Below are 24006 nucleotides of genomic sequence, written 5' to 3'. Positions count from 1 at the left end.
CCTAAACCTTCCCTGGTGCAGCTTGAGGCGATTTTCTCACTGTTTTGTCGCTGGGAGAAGAGGTCAATGCCCCCCTGGCTACACCCTCCTTTCAGGCAGTTGTAGAGAGCGATCAGGTCCCTCCCAAGCCTTCTTTTCTCCAGGCTAAACACCCCCAGCTCCCTCAGCCATTCTTCCTAGGACTTGGTGCTCCAAACCCTTGCCTAGCTCTGTTGCCCTTCTCTGCACTCCCTCCAGCACTTGAATTTACTTTCTTGAAGTAAGGAGACCAGAACTGGACACAGGACTTCAGGTGCAGCCAGATTTGTTACCTTTTTACATTATTTTCCCCCAGTCACTTCACATCTGATCAAAAGCTCACTCACTGAAATAGAGCATTTTACAACAGGAAAGCATTTAACCAAATCACTGAAGAACCTATTATCAATTATTTGCAATTATTTTCGGTTTGTAGCAAGCCAGCTTTATTCATATATGCTTAACACCAAGAGCTGTCATTGTATAAACTTCTAATGGAAGTTATGGAATAAAATGATATTATTAGTTATGCTCTTAAATAGCCAGTAGGTGGACTTTTCATTATTAGCTTCCTTCTGACTGCATTTTGCTCCTGCTTTTCAGGATATGAAAATACATTAAGCACTGACAAGATAAGTAAAGAGCTGTCCAGGGAGCCTAAATATAGTCCTGTTAAAAGCTAAGGATCCTTAATAAATCAAACCAAAGATTTATGGCATGCTGATTGCTAATTTTGTGAGTCAAAAAGTCATAATGAATACATAAAATGAAATGGTCCAGCTTGTTAACAATCAGGAGTGTCAATATCCAATGATACTGTTGTGACATAAATCACATATTTAAGCCAAATAATCTGGACTGGGGAGAAGTCCTTGTGCTTTACAGTGGAATTCATTGAAAGCTTTGGGTTTTCTCAGTTTAGCATCACCAAAAGCATTCTGTTCAATTTAATTTTTTTTAAAGTATAATTCCATGTATTTTAGATGCAATGGGCTCCTGCAGTACAGTTACATATTTGTATTGAAACATTGTTTAGAAATACACTGTCCAAGTCAGCTTAATTTTAGAAATATAATAAAAAATAATGATATCTCTAACTGATCAATCAAAAGATTGATCAGTTACAGATAGCATTACTGATAATACAGGACTCATTCTTTTGTATTTAACAGTTTTGCTTGCACATATTTATTTCAAATCTAGAAACCTCAGTCACTGGGAGCAAGACTCAGTGTCTCACTTACTTACTCTGAAAATGGAGAAGAAATAAATTATTCTGACCCCCAAAAGTGTGCAAACCTACTCACTCTTCCCTGGATATACCTTACTATATTAATGGGAATTTGGAGTAGTAATGCTCCCTGTAGTACAATAAGAGATTTGTTTCAAAAGTTCATGCAGAACAGCACACCTGTCTTCCTTTAAATCTGGTGGAAATCTTATATGAACACATTCTGTCAGCAGTTTTCTATCACTTCTGATCATAGTTCAAGTACTGCAGGAGTAAGTTTTTTGTTACGTATGGTATGAGTGTGGTATCTTTGGTCAGAATTGAAAATGAAGCACAAAAAATAAAACCCTGCCATTTATAACATCTGAAATGGCAGATATATTGCTCCTTACAAGTTCTGTCTTTTGTCATATTTTCCCTGAATAGATGATTTATAGAATTTCTTTATAATGGGGTTGTTGTTTACCTAACAGTAATGATCCAATCATGATCCACTGTTCTGAAATCATAAAGGTATAGACAAAGCTGCCTAAGATGTAGAAATTGGGGGTAAGCAAGTACTTCTCAGTACTTGCAGAAAGTAATTATTAAAAAGTGCCTGGGCTTGGCTGTTTTCTGACTATTTTACCTGGGCTTCCTTGATTAATTTTTTCCATGTGATGGCTCTGTCTATCCCTAAGTCCCCCTCCATGCAATATATATGATAATGGATGATAATCCAAATGCTGTAGATTTGACAGTTGTAGCTTCTTTAATTCCCCTGGGTGTATAATGGGTCATCTTCTTTGCTTCACATGACTGTGTATTTTCACACTTTCGATTAGTTTTTTTCCTAACAAATTCAGATTTTAATTTTTTTTCTTAATTTCAAAACAGAACTTATTTTTTAATTATTCATAGTATTTGAAGAAAGACATTTGAGCTGTAATTAAGGCTGTATTAACAAAATATTTAAAAAGCAATAGTAGGGAACAGGCCCTCCATCAGGTAGTTATAAAGAAAAGCTTGAAAGCCAGAGGGGGAAAGGCGAGAAAACTTCATGAACTTCCTTCCTAACCAACTAAACTTCATGTTTCTTCCTGAAGTCTCACCTAAATTTCCCCTCTTTCAGTTTGTACCATTATTCCTTGTCCTGTCACTACAGTTCCTGACTAAGAGTCCCACTTTGGCTTCCCTGCAGGGGATTTTGCTTATTTCCTCCATGCCACCACTTTTCTATCGTTTCTTTCAACATTGGTCATTCTATTGCCTTTCACCCTATTTACTCACCCTATACAGTTTCCCTGTCAGAAATTCTCATTCTTTTGAGTATTTATTCTACATCGCAAACCAGAAATTACAGCGATCTAGATAGAATCACTAAAGTCAGAATGTACTGCAGAAAGCGGGCAGGTTGTAAAATCAATCAACCTTTTATTTTCCTTCCTGTTCCTTTTGTATTTTCTTTCCATTCTTCCTATTGTATTCTTCACTTTCCATTTCTTCTGATTCCCCATCATTACCACAACAGTAATTTCCCCACCTGCAAAGAGAACCAGGCAGCATTAGTGAGCTCCTTTACTGGATGAAAGATAAAGGAAAACATAAAATTGGTGCTATAAGTACCTTCAAAAAGACTTGAAAGCATTAGATTTGATTGGTTTGACCTGTGGTACAAGACCAGGTATGTTGACAGCTCTGACAGCCTTCATGTATATACATAGTCAGTCTGTCTGTCTCCTATGTTGTGTTCTTTATTTGTCATCCATAAACCTTCTGTTATTTAAAATAAAATTTTGATGGAGGTACCTTCAATCCATTCAAACAAAGCTAGCAGAGAATATAAATAACATTTCAGTTGTATAACTAGCCCTGATTCCTCCCTCTCTTACTTGCCTGTCTTGCAGTGGAGAAAGTGGTTCTGGGAAGACTGAAGCCTGCAAACAGATAGTGAAACACCTCACTTGCAGAGCCAGCTGCAGCAGAAATACCTTTGATACAAAGATAAAACACGTAAGTAGCATTCCCGACCACTGAGTGAAATGAAGCAAAATCTTGGCCTCTTGGATAGACAGAGATATTTGAGTTGTATGGAAAAAGGTGTCACCTCTGTAGAAGTTCATAAATGGCTTGTTTTCACCTTTGAAGTCAAACAAAGTTTTTTTTTTTTCCATGGTAAAAAAAATGGGAATGGGATTGGGATTAAGCTCACATTGATCTGATAAAAAGCATCTCCAAAGTGGAGATAGTTTTGTTTCTATGTTTTGATGACTTTGAAAATCAGTGTTGCAGTGAATAGGAAACATTTCTGTGACAAGGAACTGTTTCTTATACATGAAATTAATTGCCTTCAGTAAATAAATAAATTTGCCTGTATGGTATTTGCTGGACAGTATAAGAAGTGTTGAGACATCTGACGTAACAGTATGCAAGACAGAATATATAAACTTGCAGGAAAACTGCAAGGATTGAATGAAGTCATATGGCTCAATATCTGTGTACTAAATATATTTAAGAAATAGGTAAGAGTTCTGAATATTTTTTCAGTCATACTTAATTTCCAAAATATATATCCATATTTAATTCCCTAGAAAGGTTCACCCTGAAATTTTAAATTATGCTGAACCCTGGATTGCCAATTCAAATTCTTTAAAGAAATTACCTTTCCTGATGAAACTTTTCATCTGAGATACCAACTCAGAGACAGCTATCAATGGGTCTTAATGGAGGTGGAAGAGCATTATCAAATTTTGGGTATAAAAAGACCCTTTGAAACTAGCTTAGATGGGATATCTGACTTTAGATGGTAAATGTATCAGATCTCATCCGTAGGGAATAGAGATTCTAATTTAGTTACCTTTTAAGGTAACTAAATGAACACAGTTGTCTGGATTCATTCCTGCTGCAGTTATGCATAGCACATTAAATTAATAAAATTGCACAGGTTGAAGCAAGGGCTGAATTAGTCTAAAAGCAAACACATAAAGGCAAGTGCTGAATTAGTCTAAAAGCAAATACATACTTAACATCTCTACTGGAGTGGAACTGGAACCAAAACTTGGCTAGCTAGATTTCTGCTGCCACCTACTGCACAGACATCTGGTTTAATTAATAATTGTGAATGGTTTAATTTTTAGAGCTTCTGTACCACTCCACAGGTCTCTTCCCTCCCCAGCTAGTTCATCCACCTTCATGAAAAGGGTGATGTCAGAACAAGTGTATGTGCATCACATTGCAGTCAGCTTCAAGGATGCACAGAGGAAAGTTCTGAAGGGAATCTGTCAGGGTGCAAGCAACTAATTATACACAAAAAAGCTAAATACAATGGCTGTGACCATGAAAGCCTAACATGGAAATGCATTAGTGAGACGTGCCATAAAAAATGTCTGAATCTGTTTTCCCCTCCGTTTTTACTAGTATAATCTTGAAATAATTCTATTTGAAATCAAGAATTTATGCCATTTCTGACATGATATAAAACTTGTAAATTCCTCTGTTGGATTATTAGTATTGACTGACTGTAGCTTCAAAAGCTTTCAAAGATTTTAATATTTTGCTAAGTATGACAGTTCCAGGAATATGACTCCAGTTGCTCGTGTCTGAATTACTGGTAGGGACACAGCTCACATGTGAATCTTACACTTAAAACTTCTACTATTCTGAAATTACTTTTTTTGGAATATATTTATTTTGAGCTGTCTTACTTTAATTACTATTTTGGAAAAAAATCTGCAAAGTATTTTTTTTAAAGTATGAGATGAAAATGGTCTTCTTTTTCCCCAATAATTTAATTACAACCAAACCTCACAGATGTTTCTTGAAATATCTTCCTGTTCATTTCCTCTCTTTTTGCTTCTTTAATATTATTTTGCAGGTAAACTGTATCTTGGAGGCCTTTGGACATGCTAAGACACCCTTGAGTGATTTTTCCAGCTGTTTTATAAAGTATTTTGAACTACAGTTTTGTGAGAGAAAAAAAACATTAATTGCAGGTAAGTATCACTTAATCTGTAAATTTTGATGTCACGCCCAGAGTGTCAGATCAGAGATCCCAGTGTGCCATGCACAGAATTGGACAGCAAGGGATTCAAAGGACATGAAAGAGGCCAGGGGGGTTAGGGAGTGTCAGAGGAACAGATTTCACAGCCTGTGAATTGATCACTCGTCACGAGTGAGCAGTGCTCTGTTCTAAGCAACCACAAGGTGGCAGGAAAAGGCAAGAAACAAATTGACAACAGCAATTCCTTATATTTCCCAGGAGGTCACGTTTCGTTTTATTTCACAGGTCAACAAACTGAGAGAGCTGTGTAGTGCAACACTGTGAAATAAAAGTGAAAAATGGATTAAGTTGTTAAGTTGTGCTTTTGTACCTATTATTGTATTGGGTATTTTAAGTATCCCTTAAATTAGTGAGTAATAGAATATGTTTAGTACAAAAAAACAAAAACAAAACCCAAAAACAAAAAAACCAAACAAACAAACAAAAAAAAAACAACAAAAAAGCCAACAAGTATATTCTGTAATACTGAAATTAGAAGTAATTTATTTCAGCTTAGAGCTTCTTTTAAAACAACTAGGAACCATATTGTTGTTTATTCTTCTTAGAGGCAAGATAGTGTGAAATTCATTCCTGCTTTCAGATTAAGTGTGAATCTTCTGATCCATAGTAAGCATTCATTAGTTTAAAAAAAAAAAACAACAAAAAAGAAAACCAGAAAAATAAGGAAATCGAGCAAACTTTCAGTTTGATTCTGAAAACTCTCTCTTCAAAAGCAGTCAGAGAGAGCTTTCCTTTCTGGTCCACATAGGTCATCATAAAGCTACTCACTGTCAAAGCAAAGTATGTCTGCAGAAACAACTACACAGTTTCCTACTTGCACTGTTCCTGGATGCAGAAGCTGTATTGCATGACACACTTTTGTTCCAAGTAAATTAAAGTAAATTACATTCTGTTAGATAAGCATTTCCAAATCTACTCTCTTTTTTTTTTTTTAATTTTAAAACTCTTTTTTCTGAAGAGTTTCCTAAAATTTCTTTGGAAATATTTCCAATTACATTTTCTTGAGACAGTTCACTATACTCTAGAAAACATGATAGTTCTTTCACGGGAAATGTCATGCATGGGAAATTGCTAACATTTTTTTCTGGTTTGTTTTATAATGAGTGTAGGATAATTTCAAAGGAAATTCAAAACTAAAAATGTGTGATTTTGTTTTTCATTTATAAGCTCTTGTGGGAGGAATGCAAATTTAAATATACATTAGCATGGACTGAAGAGCATCTCAGTTCAGTTTGTAAAAACTAAACCTCAATCTCTAAAGCTAAAATTTTATCGACCCTTTGTATTGTACCTATTTAATTTTAGTATATTTTGTCTATAGAGACATGGGTTTATGGACAGCTCTACTCAGAACTGACTATTTCATTCATAGCCATTGCCTGTGACAGGATCAGTTAAACAGGTTCTTGTGTCAGTTTTCTGATTCACTAATTCTGTGTTTTTATGATTCTCAAGCCATAGGCATCAAATGAGAAAATATAAGGGTAGTCCGGTCAATAAACAAATGTAAACAAATTACTTATCTACCCTGGTATTCCCCAATTATTTAAGAATTGAATCAATTATTTTTGCCAACTCTAAGGTAGCTTAAAGTTACATAATTTACGGTCAAGAGAGACATGCCTTGCTACAGCAGTAGAAATGTGCTGTATATTTCTGAAATTGGCAATTGTTCCTGCTGTTTGATTTGCGTAGTAGATGTTGCCATTTCTCGGCCACTGCTAAGCATCACATCTGAGTGAAATTGTCCCAGGTTTAGACCCCCATAAATGCAAAAAGAATAATGCATATTGTCTTTGGCAGGTTTAAATTCCACCCAGGCATACTCTGTATTTATTTGCAAGATCATTTGCAGCAGTATTTACTGTCTGCGCTGTTTAAACATAAATTAATAATTTAAAGATGCAGAACATCTGATTTTGCTGAGCCATGAATTTATAACTCATTGATACTAACAGGGCTAAATATGTCTGATTTGTAAACAAAAATCCAAGTGACACTAGGCTGCCTCCATCAAAGGGTTTAGGTGGTTTAAACTCTTCCACAGATAGATATTACATGTGGAGATCTGGAACAATTTACTAAGGCAGGGACATGCAAAATACGTGTGCACGCTTTTTATTACAGAGGGCAAGCCCAAGGTGGCACTCCTTGTGTTTTGAGTGGACACCAGTGAAGTTTGTGACAACTTCTTATTCACGCTGAAGTTCTTCTAGACCCTGGAAATGCTCTGACTTTTATCCAAGGTTTATTCTTCTAGCAGAAAGTACAATGTACCTAAATAACTGAAATGTTCTCCATAATTTTCATCATTAGATTTGATTCATTCTTTAGCATAAACTGTATTTCTGCCATAAAGAAATCCTTGTTTGGAAAAAAAGGATGGAGAATTATAGTGTGGCTCTACTCAAAGCAAAGCCAGTACAGATATCTGAAGAGATTTTATGTAACAAAAAGTTTTATTTTAGAACAAACACTTAGAATAAACTGCAGGCCAGTGATTTCATTAAGTTTCTAAAACAAATTAAGCATTCAAAATTGATCTTCTGGCAAAAAAAAAAATCCTATTGAATTGCTAACTCCCAAAATATAACAATAGAAGACTGATTTTTTTTTTTTTTTTTTTTTCCTCAGAATGGTCCTTCAGGTAAGTTGATGTAATTCCTAAGGTGAAAATGAAGGCCTCTATAAATTTCCCTAAATGAATCAGAAGGAAACTTAGGAAGAAAAAATAAAGTCTGAAAAATTTATTCTCCAGATTTTCTGCTTTGCTTTTCAGGCATTTATTTTCTCAGTCTTCACTTTTTGAAAACCAAGGACAGATTTTTTTTTTTAAATTTTTTTTTAAGTTACATTGAAATGAACCAACAAATGTTTTCTTGTCTTTAAAAATAGCTGTGTTTCGGACAGCATGGTCTTGGAGAAGGAGCAATGTAGTTTCTAAGAATCCATAGCTGAAAGACAGATTTCACTGGCCACACTTAAAATACAGAATCTGCTTGCTGACTGTGTAGCTGCTGAGTAGATCAAGTGAGCTGTTAAAGGAAGTAAAAATTTGTTTGTGCCTGGAGGCACAATTACCATTGCACAAAAATGACAGACTTTGCTTTGGAACTTTATAAGTGTTCTCCCTTTTATTTCACACATAGATTAACAAACATATTTCACTTTATAGGAAAGCATACTACCATGATAATTTTCTTTATGACGCTTAGCACCATTAACATGATGCTCTGTTTGATTCTTTCTGATTGGAAGCTTGGCTTTTCTTAACAGCTCTTCCCACTGCTGGAGATGCTAGTTGAGATGGAATGTATTTAGCCTTATTAAAGTGCAGGTGACTTGAAGTACTTGGAAAAGGCTGAATTAATATGTGTCATCTGAATAACTGATGTTACTCATCATTAAAGTTAAATGATAGATGACCTTTGGTAACATTTTTCCTGCTTCTATTAATCAATGAATGTTAAAAACACTGAAGTGGTAGTTATAAAAGCCTTAGTGAATAATATTGCACACAGAAATGTGATTAAAGATTTGCAGTGAACTCTTTTCAAATTAATTGATGGTTGGATTAGTTTTACTGTGAAATAAGTTACAAGCACAATAAAAGATGGAAATCATCCTTCAGGTTCATCTATTCTGTTTTACCCTGTAGAAATGACAACCAGGTAATGATTGATTGTGATGAAAGTGTGTGTCTGGGCCAGTTCTGCCATTATTGCATGGCTTCAATTTATAATGTGTTGCAAAGTTACTGGAGCCAGAAACATGCATGATTTCCCAAGTGTGCCTTTCTACTTCCCATACAGGTTTGGGTTTTTTAGTTTTTTCTGTAGTGTAGCAGCAGAGGATTAGATGGATGATACACAATTTCTCATCATATTGATTCCATAATAGCAGCTCACTACTACATTTTGTAGGATGATTAAGTGGGCCAGATCATGTTTCCTTGCTTCAGCAAGTCAGAGGTACAAGTCCTCTCTGTCAGTCCTGCTGTCTCTTAGCCAGAGTCCCAGGCATGGTTTTGGTTGCCAGCAAATGTCAGGAAATATCTGCACTGTTACATAAAGAGAGTGTAGAGGATGTCCCTGGCTAATGTACCACTGACCTTCTGCACTCCTTAACTGGGGTGTGTCCAGGATGGTTTGGCCTGTGCAGAGTAGCTCTTTGAGACCCTGCATAGTTGTTTTTAGTTCATTGACAGAATTTAGCTGCTGAGGCCTTTCTCAAAACAACATGTTCAGGATTCACCCATTTCATTTCTCTCCCATCTGTGCTGTCTTTCAGCAGCATTCTCAAAGGCTGTGTTCCCTCATACACACTACTTCAAGTAACCGCAGGTTTGCTGTGTTTATTTCAACAGTATAAACAGAAACTTAAAAACTTCAAAAGATAAGTTTAATTTAAAAGGAAATGACCAGACAAATACAGATGATGCAGCAATAACTTAGCAGTGGACATTAGCAATTGTATGGTGACAGGAACGGACATTCTGCCTGCTGGCCTAATGCCTCATTAGGCTGATGCAACTACCTCTGATACACACTGTCATTCACCAAAATGTTTCACTTTGCATTAGGCAACAGCTGTGAGTCCAGAACTGGTTCTGAAAATATTGCTTTAATCCCAGCCAGCTTAAAAAAAGTAAAAAATGAGGAAATTTCCAAAAAGATGCGAGTGGTATGCATTTAGAGAGCATACTTCCTGTGCTGCAGGATGCATGCACCAATATTTACAGTGACTATATGTTCAAATACTACTTCCAGTTCATGAAGAAAGGAGTCCTGAATGAGTTGGGTGAAAGCCAGGCTACAGTTTAATATTCTCATCTGCTTACTGGGTTCAAAAATATGGGTCCTCTGTTGCTGAGAAGTGCACCTTATGCTCCAAACTCAAGAACCCTTGAGTGAGCCCAGGGTGAGGGTGCTTGCAAGACTCTGTGAAAGCTCTGCCATACTCCAGATACTGAAAAGCCTAGAGCTGCAGCATGGACCATGTCCATGTGGTAGAGGTGATCAGTTATGTGTGAAGAGAAGTGCTTCTGGTCTTTGTACCACAGCCAGTGTTTAAATAATGAGATAAGTTATGCCAGCAGCTGAGTAAGTGGGAACTGGGATTAGATTCCCATTTACCAGAAAGGCCCTGACCTCTAGCTGCAGTTGGACATTCCCTTGTTCTCTTAGTCTCTTGCATCTGGAACCACATGGTGGTGTATTCCCAGGGCAGAGCTCAAGAGCAGCCTGCCCAAAACAGTGAACATCCCTGTATCTTCACATGTATCTCTAAAATTTCTTTTATCTTGCATAAAGGTAAATCAGTCTGAGGCTCAATAATTCCTTTGCTTCTGTGCTTTGCCTCTTTCAGAATCTTTGTGAGACTGAGGTTATATATGATCCTGTAAGCTGTTTTTCTGTAGGCAAATCTCACTCAGATTCATCCTCCTTCACCTTCTTCCCCAGACTTGTGATTCACATGGCTTCTCATTTATTCAGGTCATCATAGCCCATGATCCCCCAGGCTCAGGTCAGTGAGCCTGTTGATAACCTGTTCTGCAGAGGATTTGCCTCTTTGTAGCCATCTAGAAGCTAGGTGGTTAATCAAAACTATTAATCTCTCTGTTCCCGATTACCAGCAGAGAAAGAATAAATGCTTCCAAAGTGTGTTTTTTCAAGAGGTCTTGAATCTCTCTCCCATCTTTCTGTTTAGGAGGAGGATAGAATAGATGCCAGTGCTCAGATAGCTCCATTTTGGTGAGATGACTAATAGCTTGTGTCTTAGAAAAATCTTGCCATACACAGCAACTTATACAAATCAACATCAGTATCTTCAAAACTAAGTAGTTTTGATGGTAATGTCAAACAGTAAGTAAGTGTGGTAATATGTTTGTTCTACCAATTCTAATGGAATTGGGGTTTTGAATATGATTGGTATAGAAAACCATGGACTATAAATGGCAATACTGTATTTTATATGCTCCCCTCAGATCATTTTATAAGAAACATGGTTTATTCTGAACTGTTGCAATGGTGAATGGTTTAAGACATTTAAGTTTAGAACAATCAGTGTAATTATGAATTTATGTGTTTGTTTCTTAATCAGCTAGGATTTATACATACATGTTGGAGAAGTCTCGTGTTGTTATCCAACCTCTCAACCAGAGTAATTTTCATGTTTTTTACTTGATGATGGATGGGTTGTCTGCTGAAGAAAAATACACCCTGTACCTCAGTAATTTATCTGCACACAGGTAGGAAAACAACTTTATATTTAGTATTAATAGTTTTCTTATATTAATGCCTCTCTGCTGTTGAAGTCCTTCTTCTAATAGTTAAAAATCTTCTAACTTTTCAATGAGTTCTGAAATTATTTATTATGGAGTACTTGTTCATGACTATTTAGTTCTGAAGTACATATATAGTCTCTTAACAAGATCAGAGTTTTATATCCATTTATTTTTTTGCCTCAAAGGAGAAAAAGAAATTTATTAGCTCTTTCTCTGTCTTTTGTGGACTAGAGTAGGTCTATTGTTTTTGGTTTTTTTCCCTGGTGAAAAGTTGTTTCTTAAGGTAAAAACTGTTTGATTTATTTGTAATTTTCTTATGGAATATGTTGATTTTGATGAAATGTCACTAAATGTAACCTGATATCTCCATTTTCATTATGATACTTACTTTATATCAAATTAGTAAGAAAAACAGAAAGAAAAGTTTTGACTGCTTTGAACCCAATGGTAGGATTCAACACCCAGCACTTAAAATGCGTTTTTCTGTATGACTCCACATGAGCTGGTTGTCTTGGCTCCTATTTGCAATCAAAGGAGGTTGAGTCCCTGCTCAGTGGTATAATGATTTACAAATGTGGTTCAATTCACCCAAAGTACAGAGCTTTGTGTGTCTTCATAAACTGTGCTGATCACATTGCCTTTAATAGTGAGAGCTTAAATATAAAGAGCTGAATATAGACATCCAAATGTAGCATGTCTAAGGCTTAATATACTCCAAATGTTTACTATAGGAGGAGATTTTGGGGGTTTTTTTCAGTAAATGTTGTGATTATCTCAGAATTTATTAATTCTGACTATTTTAAAATGAAAAAAATTTCCTCACTTGGTTAATTTGCATTTTACTCTTCAGTCTTTCCTAAGTGTCAGTGAAATGAGAGTAGGCTATTTAGTATTAATGATCTTCTCTTAAACTGACTACCTTTAAAATGAGTATAGCAAGTAACTGTAAAAAAGACCAATCGTAATTAAAACTATGTAAGAAGAATGTTTTCAGATTTTCACATCTAAGCCTTTTTCCCATGGATTTTTTTTTCTCAACTTTTTCATTTTCCACTCTGGCTAATTACTTGAATAAAATAGCAGTTCTAGATACAGAACCTGTAAATAGAAAGACACTGCATTAATTTCTGCAGAAAAAGCTTAATTGATTATGATTTTTTTCTTAGACAGAAGTCTTCTGACTACCATTGTTTGATATTGTTTTAAGCTGTTACCATTTCTGTATTATACAGAATATCATGCAGCAGTAACTCCGAAGAAACCTCAGGCTAAATTCCTTTGTTAAAAATGATTCACATCAAGGCAGGGAGAAGAGTAAAATTCTATATTTTAAATTGTTTGAGGACTTTGAAGACCAAAGGTATTCTAAGTTCTTGATGATTACTTTTATTCCTCTTCTAGCATAAGTTGTTTGGAAGCCCTCAGTTTGTTCAGAAAGTGAAACAGTTTGAAGTCCCCTTACAAGAAGCTCAGACAGAAAAGAACTTAGTGTAAACCTGAATAATTAGATTCACATGAACAAAGCTTTACCTGATATCTGATAATCATCCAAAAAGAACAAAATGGTAATTCTAAATAGATGTCTGAACATTGCAGTACCAAAGCTTTAGAAGTAATTTATAGCTGAATATTTGCATAAACCTGCTTTTATCAATAAAGGTTTGCTTTGCCTATGTACAGTAGATTGTATCTTAAATGATTGAGAGTGTTTGGGCCAAATTTTTCTTACCTTAAACTCCTGAGTACAGTACTTCAGTGAGCTAGATCTTTCTCAGCTGATAAAGTTAAACTAGGGATGAATTTCTACTGCATCAAACTCACTCATGAATCAGGAAGGCAAGATCTGGCCTCTTTTATAAGCTCATTATTTCTGGCTTAGTTAAATCTTGATGAGATCACATCATTCTGGTAACATCCATAAGTGATTTTTTAATGTTGTCTTTGAACAAGTGTAATCTTGATTCAAATAGTAAAATTAACTAGATAACAGGCCTTTTAAAACCTTTGGCAGGTTGTTTCTGTCTAGTTGTTTTTTGATCATTTTTCTGTTCCTCTTCACATTGTTTAATATTTCACTTTTATGTAGAAGATTCAATGATCTTAGTAGATAATGGCAATTAAAATCAAAAACTACCCCAATTTAAAAATTGTTTTCTTAAGCCATTGTAATGTAAGAAAGATTTAAGTGAATGGGTTTTTTTATTCCTATTTTAGATAAAAGTACCTCAAAGATTCAAAGTAATTTTGTCAATATGATGCTGTGAAAGATGAGATTTAGATAGTGTTTTATGTAATATATAATCCTGGGCTGAGAGTTCATGTAAATTGCTTAAAGGAGAAATCCCTCCCTTTTGGAATTATTAAGAATCTCTGTAAGGCTGGGGTGTCACCCCATCGTGTAGGGAAAGTTGTTTGGCTCTAAATCTCTGCTGTTTGGTGCTCTTTTGAGAGGGAGATGGAGCTCAGAAACTTAAATAGGTGACCTTGCAAGCATTGTAATTGCTGAGGCATCATGCGAGGACAAATAGCTGCACACTTTGTATTGAGCCTGCACACAACTAGGATCTTAAAGTAGCAAGGATTTGATCTACATAGGAAAGGATCCGAATGAATACGTCTCCCATTGTATCTGCATGGATCATGATGGATAAAGACAGAAGAAATTGCTGAAAGGTAAGATCACTTTTCAAGACTGAGCAAGGGAAGCATGCCAGCAATGAAGAGAGAGTCTTTAAGGGCAAGTCAAAGCTTTTTGATTGACAGCTACTCCCCTGTGTTCATTACATTCGGAAACTGTTTTTTATCAGCAGATGGTTGATTGAAAAATTCAAAATTTCTATTAATTTACTGTGTTTCAAAGAAATCCAGGACTTCTTTATCTTGATTATGATAATCATGTGTAATACAGAGGCATTAGCAATTTGAAATTACATTCTCAATTTGCTCTTGGTTTGCTCTGGATTACTTTGGGTTTTTTTTCTGGGTGCAGATTACAGTCCATGACTGTAAGCAGTACTTTTGTGGTCTCTGAAGTTTAGCCTCACAAAAAAGCATGTACTAGCTTTTCCAGCACATTTAGTTTTGCCTCATAGTTACAGTAGGTGCTAACTTAGTGGCAAATTTTGCAGCCAAGGTGAAATGGAGAACAGTGGGAGAAGTGACAGTGGTGATAGATTGATTTGTAAATGATCTTCAATGTTAATGAAGGAAGGATAGGGAAAAAAAAGGAAAGATAATAGCAATAGAAAAGAAAGTATTTTGGAAAAATATTCTAGAAAATAAGTAGAAAGTCCTGCTTTTGTTGCTTTGGGCCAATTGCTTCATATTAGTATTTCTATTTCAAAGCTGTGGCATATAGAACAATGTAAGAATGTCATTGTGTAACATGTATATGTAAGATACTCAAAATACTGTTATTAAAAATTATGTCTTTACATGTGTATATTTATATTTAAAAATATAGCTTAAGGCCACTTAACTGTAGAAAATTATTTCAGAAAAGATGGTAGTTTTGAGAGCTGTTCAACTTGATGTCACCATTTTCAGTTTAAACAAGGTTCCTATTTCTCCTAATTCATTGTACTGTAAAAACGAGTGATAACTTTGAGCTGAGGAAAATGTTATATATACATTCATGTAAGCTGAACTGTGGTCAGGGCATGCACTTTTTGTATTTGCATTATCAAACTGCTGTTCCCAGATGTGTAAAACTTTCCTTTCTCCCCTAGAAGAATGGTATGCACTGCACTGTTTGTTCTCTCTGTGATGTTTCTCACAGCCCTTAAAAAGCAGTAAAACTCCTCTGCTCCAACAGATGTAGATGGAACAGCTACACCTTCATGGAACTGATGTACCTTCTTTTTCAGTTTTTCATTGCAGGTGCCCTCTTCACTCTGAATAAGAAAACTTGAATTTAATATATCAAGGAGTAATTTCAGTAAAGTGATTGATTTTTTTTGTTAAAGTCTGAACTAATCTGAATCTTGATCACTGATGAAATAATTCCCCATTCTAAATTATAAGGCTGGTCTTAAAAAAAAAGGTTTAAAAATTAGTGTGGTAAAGTGAATGAAATAGAAAAGATCCCAGTAAAGAGAGCCTTATGCATGCCTTTTTTTTGTGTTTCCAGTCATCATTTTTTCTAGCAAGCACTAATACAATGTGTTAAAAATAATGATTATTTTAGTAACATCCATATTGATCCCCAGTCCTCCTTTCCCTTATGTATAAGAGCCCCAGATGTGAATTTTCAAGACTATAAGTCGTCTGTTACCACAGATTTCCTCTTTTCAATACACTGAGGAGGAAGCCTGTCTATTTTGTAACTCTTGTAGATATGGACCATGAAGACACTGCACATTTCCATAACTTTTTTCTTCCTTTTCTTTCCTTGTATGTTTGGATGCCTTTTTTGTTTCCATCCCTTTCATTAGGTTCTCTTTTAAAGTGCAACAGAAAGAAATTATATCTTGAAACTACCAGTTTTTCATACCTGTGCTATTTGTCTACAAACCTTGCTGTGGTAGTCCAACAGTAAATTCATAGAGAAAAGTTGTAGGGGTTTGGGGTTTTTGTTTTGTTGTGTGGTTGTTTGGGGGTGTTTGTTTTATTTTGGAGCTTGTTTTTTTGTTTGGGATTTTTGTTTGTTTTGTTGGTGGGTGGTTGTTTTTGTCTGTGTGTGTGCTTCGGGTTTTGTTATTTTTAAATTTTCCCCACATAATTAGAAAAATAGGCATTGTAGGAATGTTCCAGTCCTCTGATATTTCCATGCTCTTTCCTTGTATTCAAGCCTAATAGATATTTTTTTCTTGCGCATATTGACTTTTTTAAACTCTCAGTATGGCCAAAAGCTCAGTTGATAGAAGTGATTACACAGAACCATTCTGATCCCTTTGCTTCACAATTTGTTTGATGCTGATATCTGTGTATGATGACTAGAGGAAAATCCAAGCATTGGACTTAGGTTACAAAATGAGGTGGATTTAAGTGTTGTGAATGAAACAGCTAGATCTGTAAGAGTTACATCAGATTTTCCCATCCTGCTGGAATGATAGTTTCTGTGTGAAGTGCCAAGTTACAGCACTTTATCAAACTGCTGTTAGACATTGTGTGATGAAACTCAGCATGAGATAGTACCAAAATTTTAAGTCTCGCTCAAATAAAGCCTAGTGTTGAGACTGCCTGAACTTCACTGTTGGGAATCAATTTAAAGTCCTGCTGACAGAAACTAAAGCTCTAGGCTATCAAGAAATTGGAATTAATTGAATTTAATTTTAGGAGGAGGGTAAAGATCATACTCAGATATTCCTCTACTGTATCCCACTTTTGCATTATGGGCAGGGTCAGCACAGGAGGAGAGAAGCTGTGGCAGGACATATTAGGGTCACCATCACTGCAGCTGAATGGCCATGAAGGTCAAGTCCTTCTACTTCCAAAGAGACCTTCTTCCAAAGATCTCTTAAATTTAAAACAAGCATTCAAGTTCTGGTTGAACAAGTAAAGTTGCATTTTTTTGTTGTTGTTGTTTTCTGCAGATTTTCCTGTCCTAACTTGATTATATGCAGCACATTCCTTTTCTCCAAAAATCTTGCATTTTAAGTACCTTAACATTTATAAAACAATGCAGTGATAATAGTAGATCCAGCTGTGTACAGTAGCATGCCTAGAGAGCAAAGGGTATAAAGACTTTTGGAGCACACTTGACAATTTTTCTAAATAATGTGGTAGCATGAAGATACAGCTTCAAACACATGGAAGATTTCAAAACCAAGAAAGTTAAGTCTAAGGTTTTTTTGCTGGAATTTGTTTCAGTACAATTAGAGGATATGGATAGATGAAACCCTAGATAAAATAGAAGATTGTGTTGTTTGTTGGGTTTTTTGGGGTTTTTTGTTGCTTTTTTTTTAACTGCACGGTAGAAAATAATAAAAAGATTATATACTTCCATCAGTTTAAATCTCCCTGATATGATTTACTTTTATTTCAGCTCTCTAGTGAACAGATTTAAATGCAAACATTTATTTCTTGACTATCTTCATGCAATGCTACCATGAAAATCTGATTTACAATGAGTAGTACTATTTTAAGGGCAAGATTTGTACATTCTGAATGTAATGAGGCAATTCCATTTACTTAGGTTCCAGTGAGGTCTGACAGCTAAACTAAACCAGGCTCGTTATCAGGAAGGAAATAGAGAGAGATATAAAGCAGATGTATTTGAGATTCTGGAGTAGATTTAAACTTGTTTCAGCGAGTTTAATATCTATGTAATCTGGAATGTTTTCAATGTCAAAAGTATTGTCTAAATTTTTTCTGTTGTCTTTTGTGCTTTGCTTGTTTACTTTTGCTGCTATTTTTTTTCCTATTTGCACTGTATTTACTGATGTCTGAACTTTTAAAATTATTTCTTTTTTGAGATTGAATCACCTTTACTGCATGTAGGACATATGCATATTCCAACAAAATGTGCTTTCACATTGTTCTCTTTAATGTTTTTCCCTATCCTCTTATAACTTCAGCCTCCAGTTCCCATTTATTTCAATAAATTGAAATTTTTAATAGTCTTTATCCCAATGCTCTCACCTTCTTCAATTTTCCTTTATTTTCCTCATTCATGCAGGTTTTCTGAGCAAATAGTGCTCATGAGTTTATTCAACTTGGTTTATTCTTTATGTAAGTAGGAATTGAACCAAAAGGAATTTTTATGGTTTTTTGGAGTTTTTAGCCTCTTTTTCTTCTCTTATTCTTTCTTTGAAGGTCAGGCTCCATTAATCTCTTGTACCATGATCTTCAAGTGTCAGTGTTGATCTTTGCACTTCAGAGAAGGAGGTGTGTGAAAACACCAACAAATGAGCAATGTGTGTGATTTGTTATAATATTCATGATTAATTCAGTTTTATTGAGGATGGATGCCGGAAACTATATTATATGTTGCATTAATTTACAACTTCATGTTTCAAAGTGATATTGATTGACTGGAACTAATTTTATCTACTTCTAATGTAACATTTCACAATGCTATTTTAAGATATATCTGAGATTAAAAAAATTGAGCGGAGTGTAAGTTTGTGAATTTTTTTCATTCAATACTGATTTCCAAAAAAGAATATTCGAAAATATTGATTTTTTACTCTGTGGTCTAATTAATCTCATTTTCCTTATTTGTGTGCTTCTCTTCTGTTCAGCTAGCTTTTAGGCTTGGTCTCATATTTTAGGCTTAGACTGCCATATTTTAATGAAAACTAGATAGAAACCACAGAAGCCTGTTAGGGTACAGTATCTAATAGTTTTTTTGGTGTTTTTTAGCAGGGGAAATATGATGACTGAACCATGTAGACTAAATCTTCTTCCTTAAGATCATCACTGCCCATGCTAATATTCAGGAAGTACTAGACAATAATGTCAGTGTTGAAGTTGATATAGAGTTTATTTCTGAAAATTGACTACATTTCCTCCATCTTAAACCCCCTTTCTGTGAGACATTTGTGGATAGTTGTGTCCTACAAGATACATTACTAGGAGGTTGGCATTGCAATTACAGAATACATAATCAGGATCACATCTCAGGTTTTCGAAACAAAACTGAAATGCTATTTATCTGTTTTATTTTGCAAATTAAGCATTTATTTTTCTATTAGCAGATACCTACACCTCATACATAAGGCATACCTCTATATTATTAATTTTATTTCACAATATTTGTTTTGAGTATCTGGCTGTGCAGTTGTTTTGAGTGGTTCATCCTGAATTCAGGGTTAGTTACATACACACCTACACACTTGCATTATAATTGCATGTCAAGATATCCAAAGCATTTTTCTTCTTGAAAGCAGAAGCAACTTAGCTTTGGATTTTAATAATAATTTATTTATTCCAGTTTCAACATTAGCAGTTTTTAATATTACTGCTTTATTCCCAAAGGATACTTTAAAAAATTACACCTCCAGTGATGTTTAACAATCATTAACTTACTTGAAATTCAAAGAGAATTTTTATTTGGCAAGGTAAAGGTAGTAAAATTGCTCTGAGATGGCTCAGGGTCTTTGTCTGAGGTCCCAAGTGTAGTTGTTATTTGTCTGGCTTTTGGAATAAATGCTGTAGAAATTCTGCTTTGTTCAAGAGTGCAAATCTGAAACTCATATTCCTCTGGGTATTTTCTTTCATTTGATGTTAACAATCTCCTCTTCATTGTATTATTCTTCATACATATTGATTGACTAGTGGCAGAGGTTGTTCAGTCCCCCATTGGCAGACTCTGAGAGGCAGAGTAATCAAAATTCATTTTGATTACTTCTTGTTTCAACAACTTTTTTTCTCTCTGTCATAATTCTAACAAGCTGAACTTGCAAAACTATGTGTAAATGAACACATCATGTTTTCTCAGGAATTAATTTTACATTTATAGTGGTAGAGTAAAGCCAAGGCATGCTTCTTTGTATTTCTGTGTTTTCCTAAATGAACTCAGATATCTGGTAATATTTGGTAAGTTACATTCCTTTGGTGTCAGTTTGGAATAGAAAAAATTGCATCAGACCATATAAAAGTGCTCTGGATTTTGCCTTTTTATTGCTTTAGTCAGTTTACTTTTGCATGTTTAGTTTTATTCCACAAATTTGCATTTACATCATTTGACTACCATTGATACCATTTGGTATTTATTTGATTTAGAGAGCTTTGTCATTCTTGTCTGCTTTGGTATGATATAGAAACAGGTGCAGAAAATAGAAGAATACTCTGTCTTTCATATCCATGGCATGGCATGAAAGATGAAGAATAGGAGGCAAGAAAAAACTGAAATCTGTTTAATTCAAAAGAAACAAACAAACTTGGTAATTAAAAGCAGTGGGATCTTAGAGTCTAATGAACACATCTGTCTTAATTTTAGCAGAAAACTATACATACAATAAAACATTGTTTAGAATAAATTGCTTTAAATGGGGAAAGCAAGTGCAAAAATAAACATAACATATACCAGATTATTCTCCAATTTGTTGTGAATTCTATTGATGAGTATCTTACAACTTAAAGTTTCAGGGCCAAGTTCAACCTTTTGTTAGAAAAAAGGGATATCTCCAGAGAGCTATGAAAATTTTATATATATATATATATATACATATACATGCATATATATATATATATATATTTCAGGTTAAATTTGATCCCGTGTTGAAGAAATTAAGTTCTGACTGTTTAAGCAGCCCACCAGTGTTACATGTCAGACAGAAAATGGATGTAGCTCCGAGAGGTGAAATTGTCAAAGAAACCCTGGCTTGAAAGTAGATGTGATTACTCACATAAATGGTAGAAAAGTTAATTTGGCTTTTACTTTAAGTACAAAATATGTCTCTGCACTTTACTAGGTTGCTAATCATCTCATATGTGGAGGGAGATTCAGTGGATTCAGCTCCTGAAACCACTTAGCTATTACATTACATAAATCTAGTGTGATAACACAGTTCTGCAATTTATGTTTCAAAAGTCACTCTTAGAATCGTTTTGATACAATTACTGTAGATGAACTTCCAGTCAGGACTGGGTGTTTCAGAAATTGCTATTGACATACAGAACCCCAGTCACTGAACCCAGCTCATCTCAGTGTTAGATCTGGTGGAGCTGATACCCTTCACCGTTGTTTGAACCTGCTGCCTTCACTTAGCTCCCTGTGCTGCCATGTATTTTTCATTGCACTGGTAGCCAGCTCTCTCTAGGAAATTCAGGCAAGGTCAACTCAAAGTGTAGCATAGTTTTCTGCCTCTAGTTCTTTCATTAATCATAATTCAAAATTATGACTGCTCCAAGGTTAAACCTAATTGTGTGAGATTAGTGCCATTTACACTTTCCATTTACTGGATTTCCACAGTATTTTCTGAAGTTAGTTACTGAAACTGAGTTTTTTCTAAAGCAAATAAGTAACTAATTAAAATTTTCTGAATAGGTTAGTTGAGTGCTAATGACCAGAGGATGTTAGGATCTTAGTTTCATACACCTCCTAAGAAAGACAACTCTATCAGTCTGGCTTCTGAATTTATTTTATGCAATGTAATGTGGGACAGAATGGTGTGTGAATTTCTTTCAATTAATCACCCATTACCCAGAAGATCTTTGGAACTTTTTAATTCTGTGAATAGGTCTTGTCTGAATCCAGTTTGCCTATGACACTTCTCATATCACATGGCACAGAGTGCCATGGCACAGAGTGTATATATATATATGTGTGTGTGTGTGTATGTGTGTGTATATATAAAATGCATACATATATTCGCTTATTGAACCAACAAAAGCTGTATTTTTACTAGACCTGAGTAAATGGAGCTCTGGATCAGACAAGTAGACATGCTGGGGAGAGCTGAATAGCTCCAGAGTGTTTCAAGTTTCTGGATTTTGGACTCTATGATCTTAAAGACCTTTTCCAGCCTAATGATTCTATGATTCTCTGATCTGTGGCCTGTCTGTGATAATAAGCCCTATGTTTTTCTGATTGTAAGTTTAAACATTTCTTGATCAGTATTAATATGGGTGAGAAAAATTATTAGAACAGATGCAGTTTGCACAAAGAGAGATGCAAATCAAGAAAGCATTCTGAAGTAAAAAAACTTACTATGAATTTTCTACTGACTGAAATGATAGAAAAAGGCACTGAAACAATGTAGAAATACCATTTGACAAACAAACTGTATTTGTAATCATAATTGTAGAGAAGTGTAATGTATGGCTTCTGACAACTGCTGGCACCTTCTAATTTCTACTTTAACCTTTGTGGAATTTTAACCAAATCAAATCATTGAATGGATAGAAATCAATTTGCCAGGCTGGCATTACAGCTTAGTATTAAACCTACACAGTAATTGCAGTATTTATTTTGATGCTGGTACACTGACACCGGTTTTGTATTTTGTTTTCAACCAAGAAGAGAATTATGAAGACTAAGAAAAGTGATAACTAATCACTGGTAAAAATAAGTCTGTGGCCTTTCACTGTAAATAATTGAAATAGGAAAATAAGTTATTTCATAGAGTAATTTTGTTGAAAAACAAATGGAGACTATCCTATGTCATTAGAATTTTCCAGCATTGAATAAAAGCCAGAGAAATTCTGTATGACCCTTCTTTGTTATAAATATTGCCACTCTGATCTAGTGGGTGGCATCCCTGCCCATAGCAGGGGAGTTAAAACTAGATGATTTTTAAGGTCCCTGCCAGCCCACGCCTTTCAATAGTGATTATGATTCTATGTATTTTTCTATTTAAATAATTGTTCATTTGAATTTATTTTTTATCAATTTTCTGTCTCAAATAGAGTTGTGTTAACACTGGCACTGCTAGAGATTGTCCTAGTATTCTGAGTATTTCTTCGTGTTTGCTTCTGTATAACTCATAACTCATGTCTTTGGTTTTAGAGAAATCAGCTTCACTCTCAGAGACACATCTGTATTTCCTTGTAGCTGCAGTCCTTCCCCATTTTCATCATGCTCTCTGACATTCCTTTCCCAGTATATTTTCAGGTCCATTATTTCAGACCTAATCTCCTGTTTAAACAGGGCTCCTAAATCAGGTAACAATTAAGAGGAATGGAGCAGCATGTATTAAAATATGTCCTATGATGAACTTCATAGGGTATGTTTTGGAATTAGGTTGGCCTCTAAGACAAAACTGAAACAAATGGGAACATCTCAAATTCTTCAGTGATGTAGTTTATTCTGGAGCCTGTTTAAACATGCAGTTGCAATCCTCTCCAATCTATTCCCATTCCTGCTTCCCATATATTTTAGGAAGGAAAGGACTTGTTTAAAGCATAATTTATTCTGTGATCATCTTTCTTCTCTGTTTATTTTGTTACCTTTTAAAATTGTATTTGTGGGGTCTTTTTTTGTTTGTTTGTTTTGGGGTTTTTTGTTGTTGTTGTTAGAAAGCAATGTATTTGAATAAAACCTAGCTTTGAAATCCCTGTGTAGTGAGGATTTTAGCACTAAGACCTAGTAGGGAGTCTCTTTGTCCTATTTTGACACACAAACCATGAAAGGACTGTAAATCTTCATATGTGCCTTAGATGCACACCACCAATTGAGATCTTGGTGTGCAACCTCTGAGGTTTGCTTCAGGTTTGCTGAGCTTCTGTGTCCTTGGTGCCTTGTGAGAAGCAAAGGAAGACTGAAGGGGATTTATTGTCAGAAGTATTTCATTTGTGACTTTTCACTCAGCATGATTTTATTGTGAGGCCTGAAAAGGTATGAGAGACACAGGCACATACATCCATCCTGTTCACATTTTTGTCTGTCCTGAAACACATTTGGGACAAAAATGGACCCTGAGGCAGGGGGGCAAAGCTGTTCTTGCTGAGCATGGGAGAGCAGATGGCAGTTCTCCATTACTGAGCCCTGTGCCCAGCATCATGTAGCTTGGTGGCTGTGTGAAAAGCAGAACACTCTTCTTACAC

General features: G+C 35.2%; 1 protein-coding gene across 1 annotated transcript in view; it reads left to right on the top strand.

Moving 5' to 3' along the window:
- Positions 1 to 24006, top strand: part of MYO16 (myosin XVI) — a 358751-nt gene that overhangs the window by 198480 nt on the left and 136265 nt on the right. The window contains exons 14-16 of the mRNA XM_066545334.1: positions 3136 to 3241; positions 5103 to 5220; positions 11391 to 11538. Coding sequence (XP_066401431.1) covers positions 3136 to 3241; positions 5103 to 5220; positions 11391 to 11538 — 372 coding nt within the window. The remainder of the gene's footprint in view (positions 1 to 3135; positions 3242 to 5102; positions 5221 to 11390; positions 11539 to 24006) is intronic.

Source organism: Molothrus aeneus, chromosome 2, assembly GCF_037042795.1.
Source record: "Molothrus aeneus isolate 106 chromosome 2, BPBGC_Maene_1.0, whole genome shotgun sequence".
Classification (NCBI taxonomy): domain Eukaryota; kingdom Metazoa; phylum Chordata; class Aves; order Passeriformes; family Icteridae; genus Molothrus; species Molothrus aeneus.
This window is presented reverse-complemented; position numbering and strand designations above follow the sequence as displayed.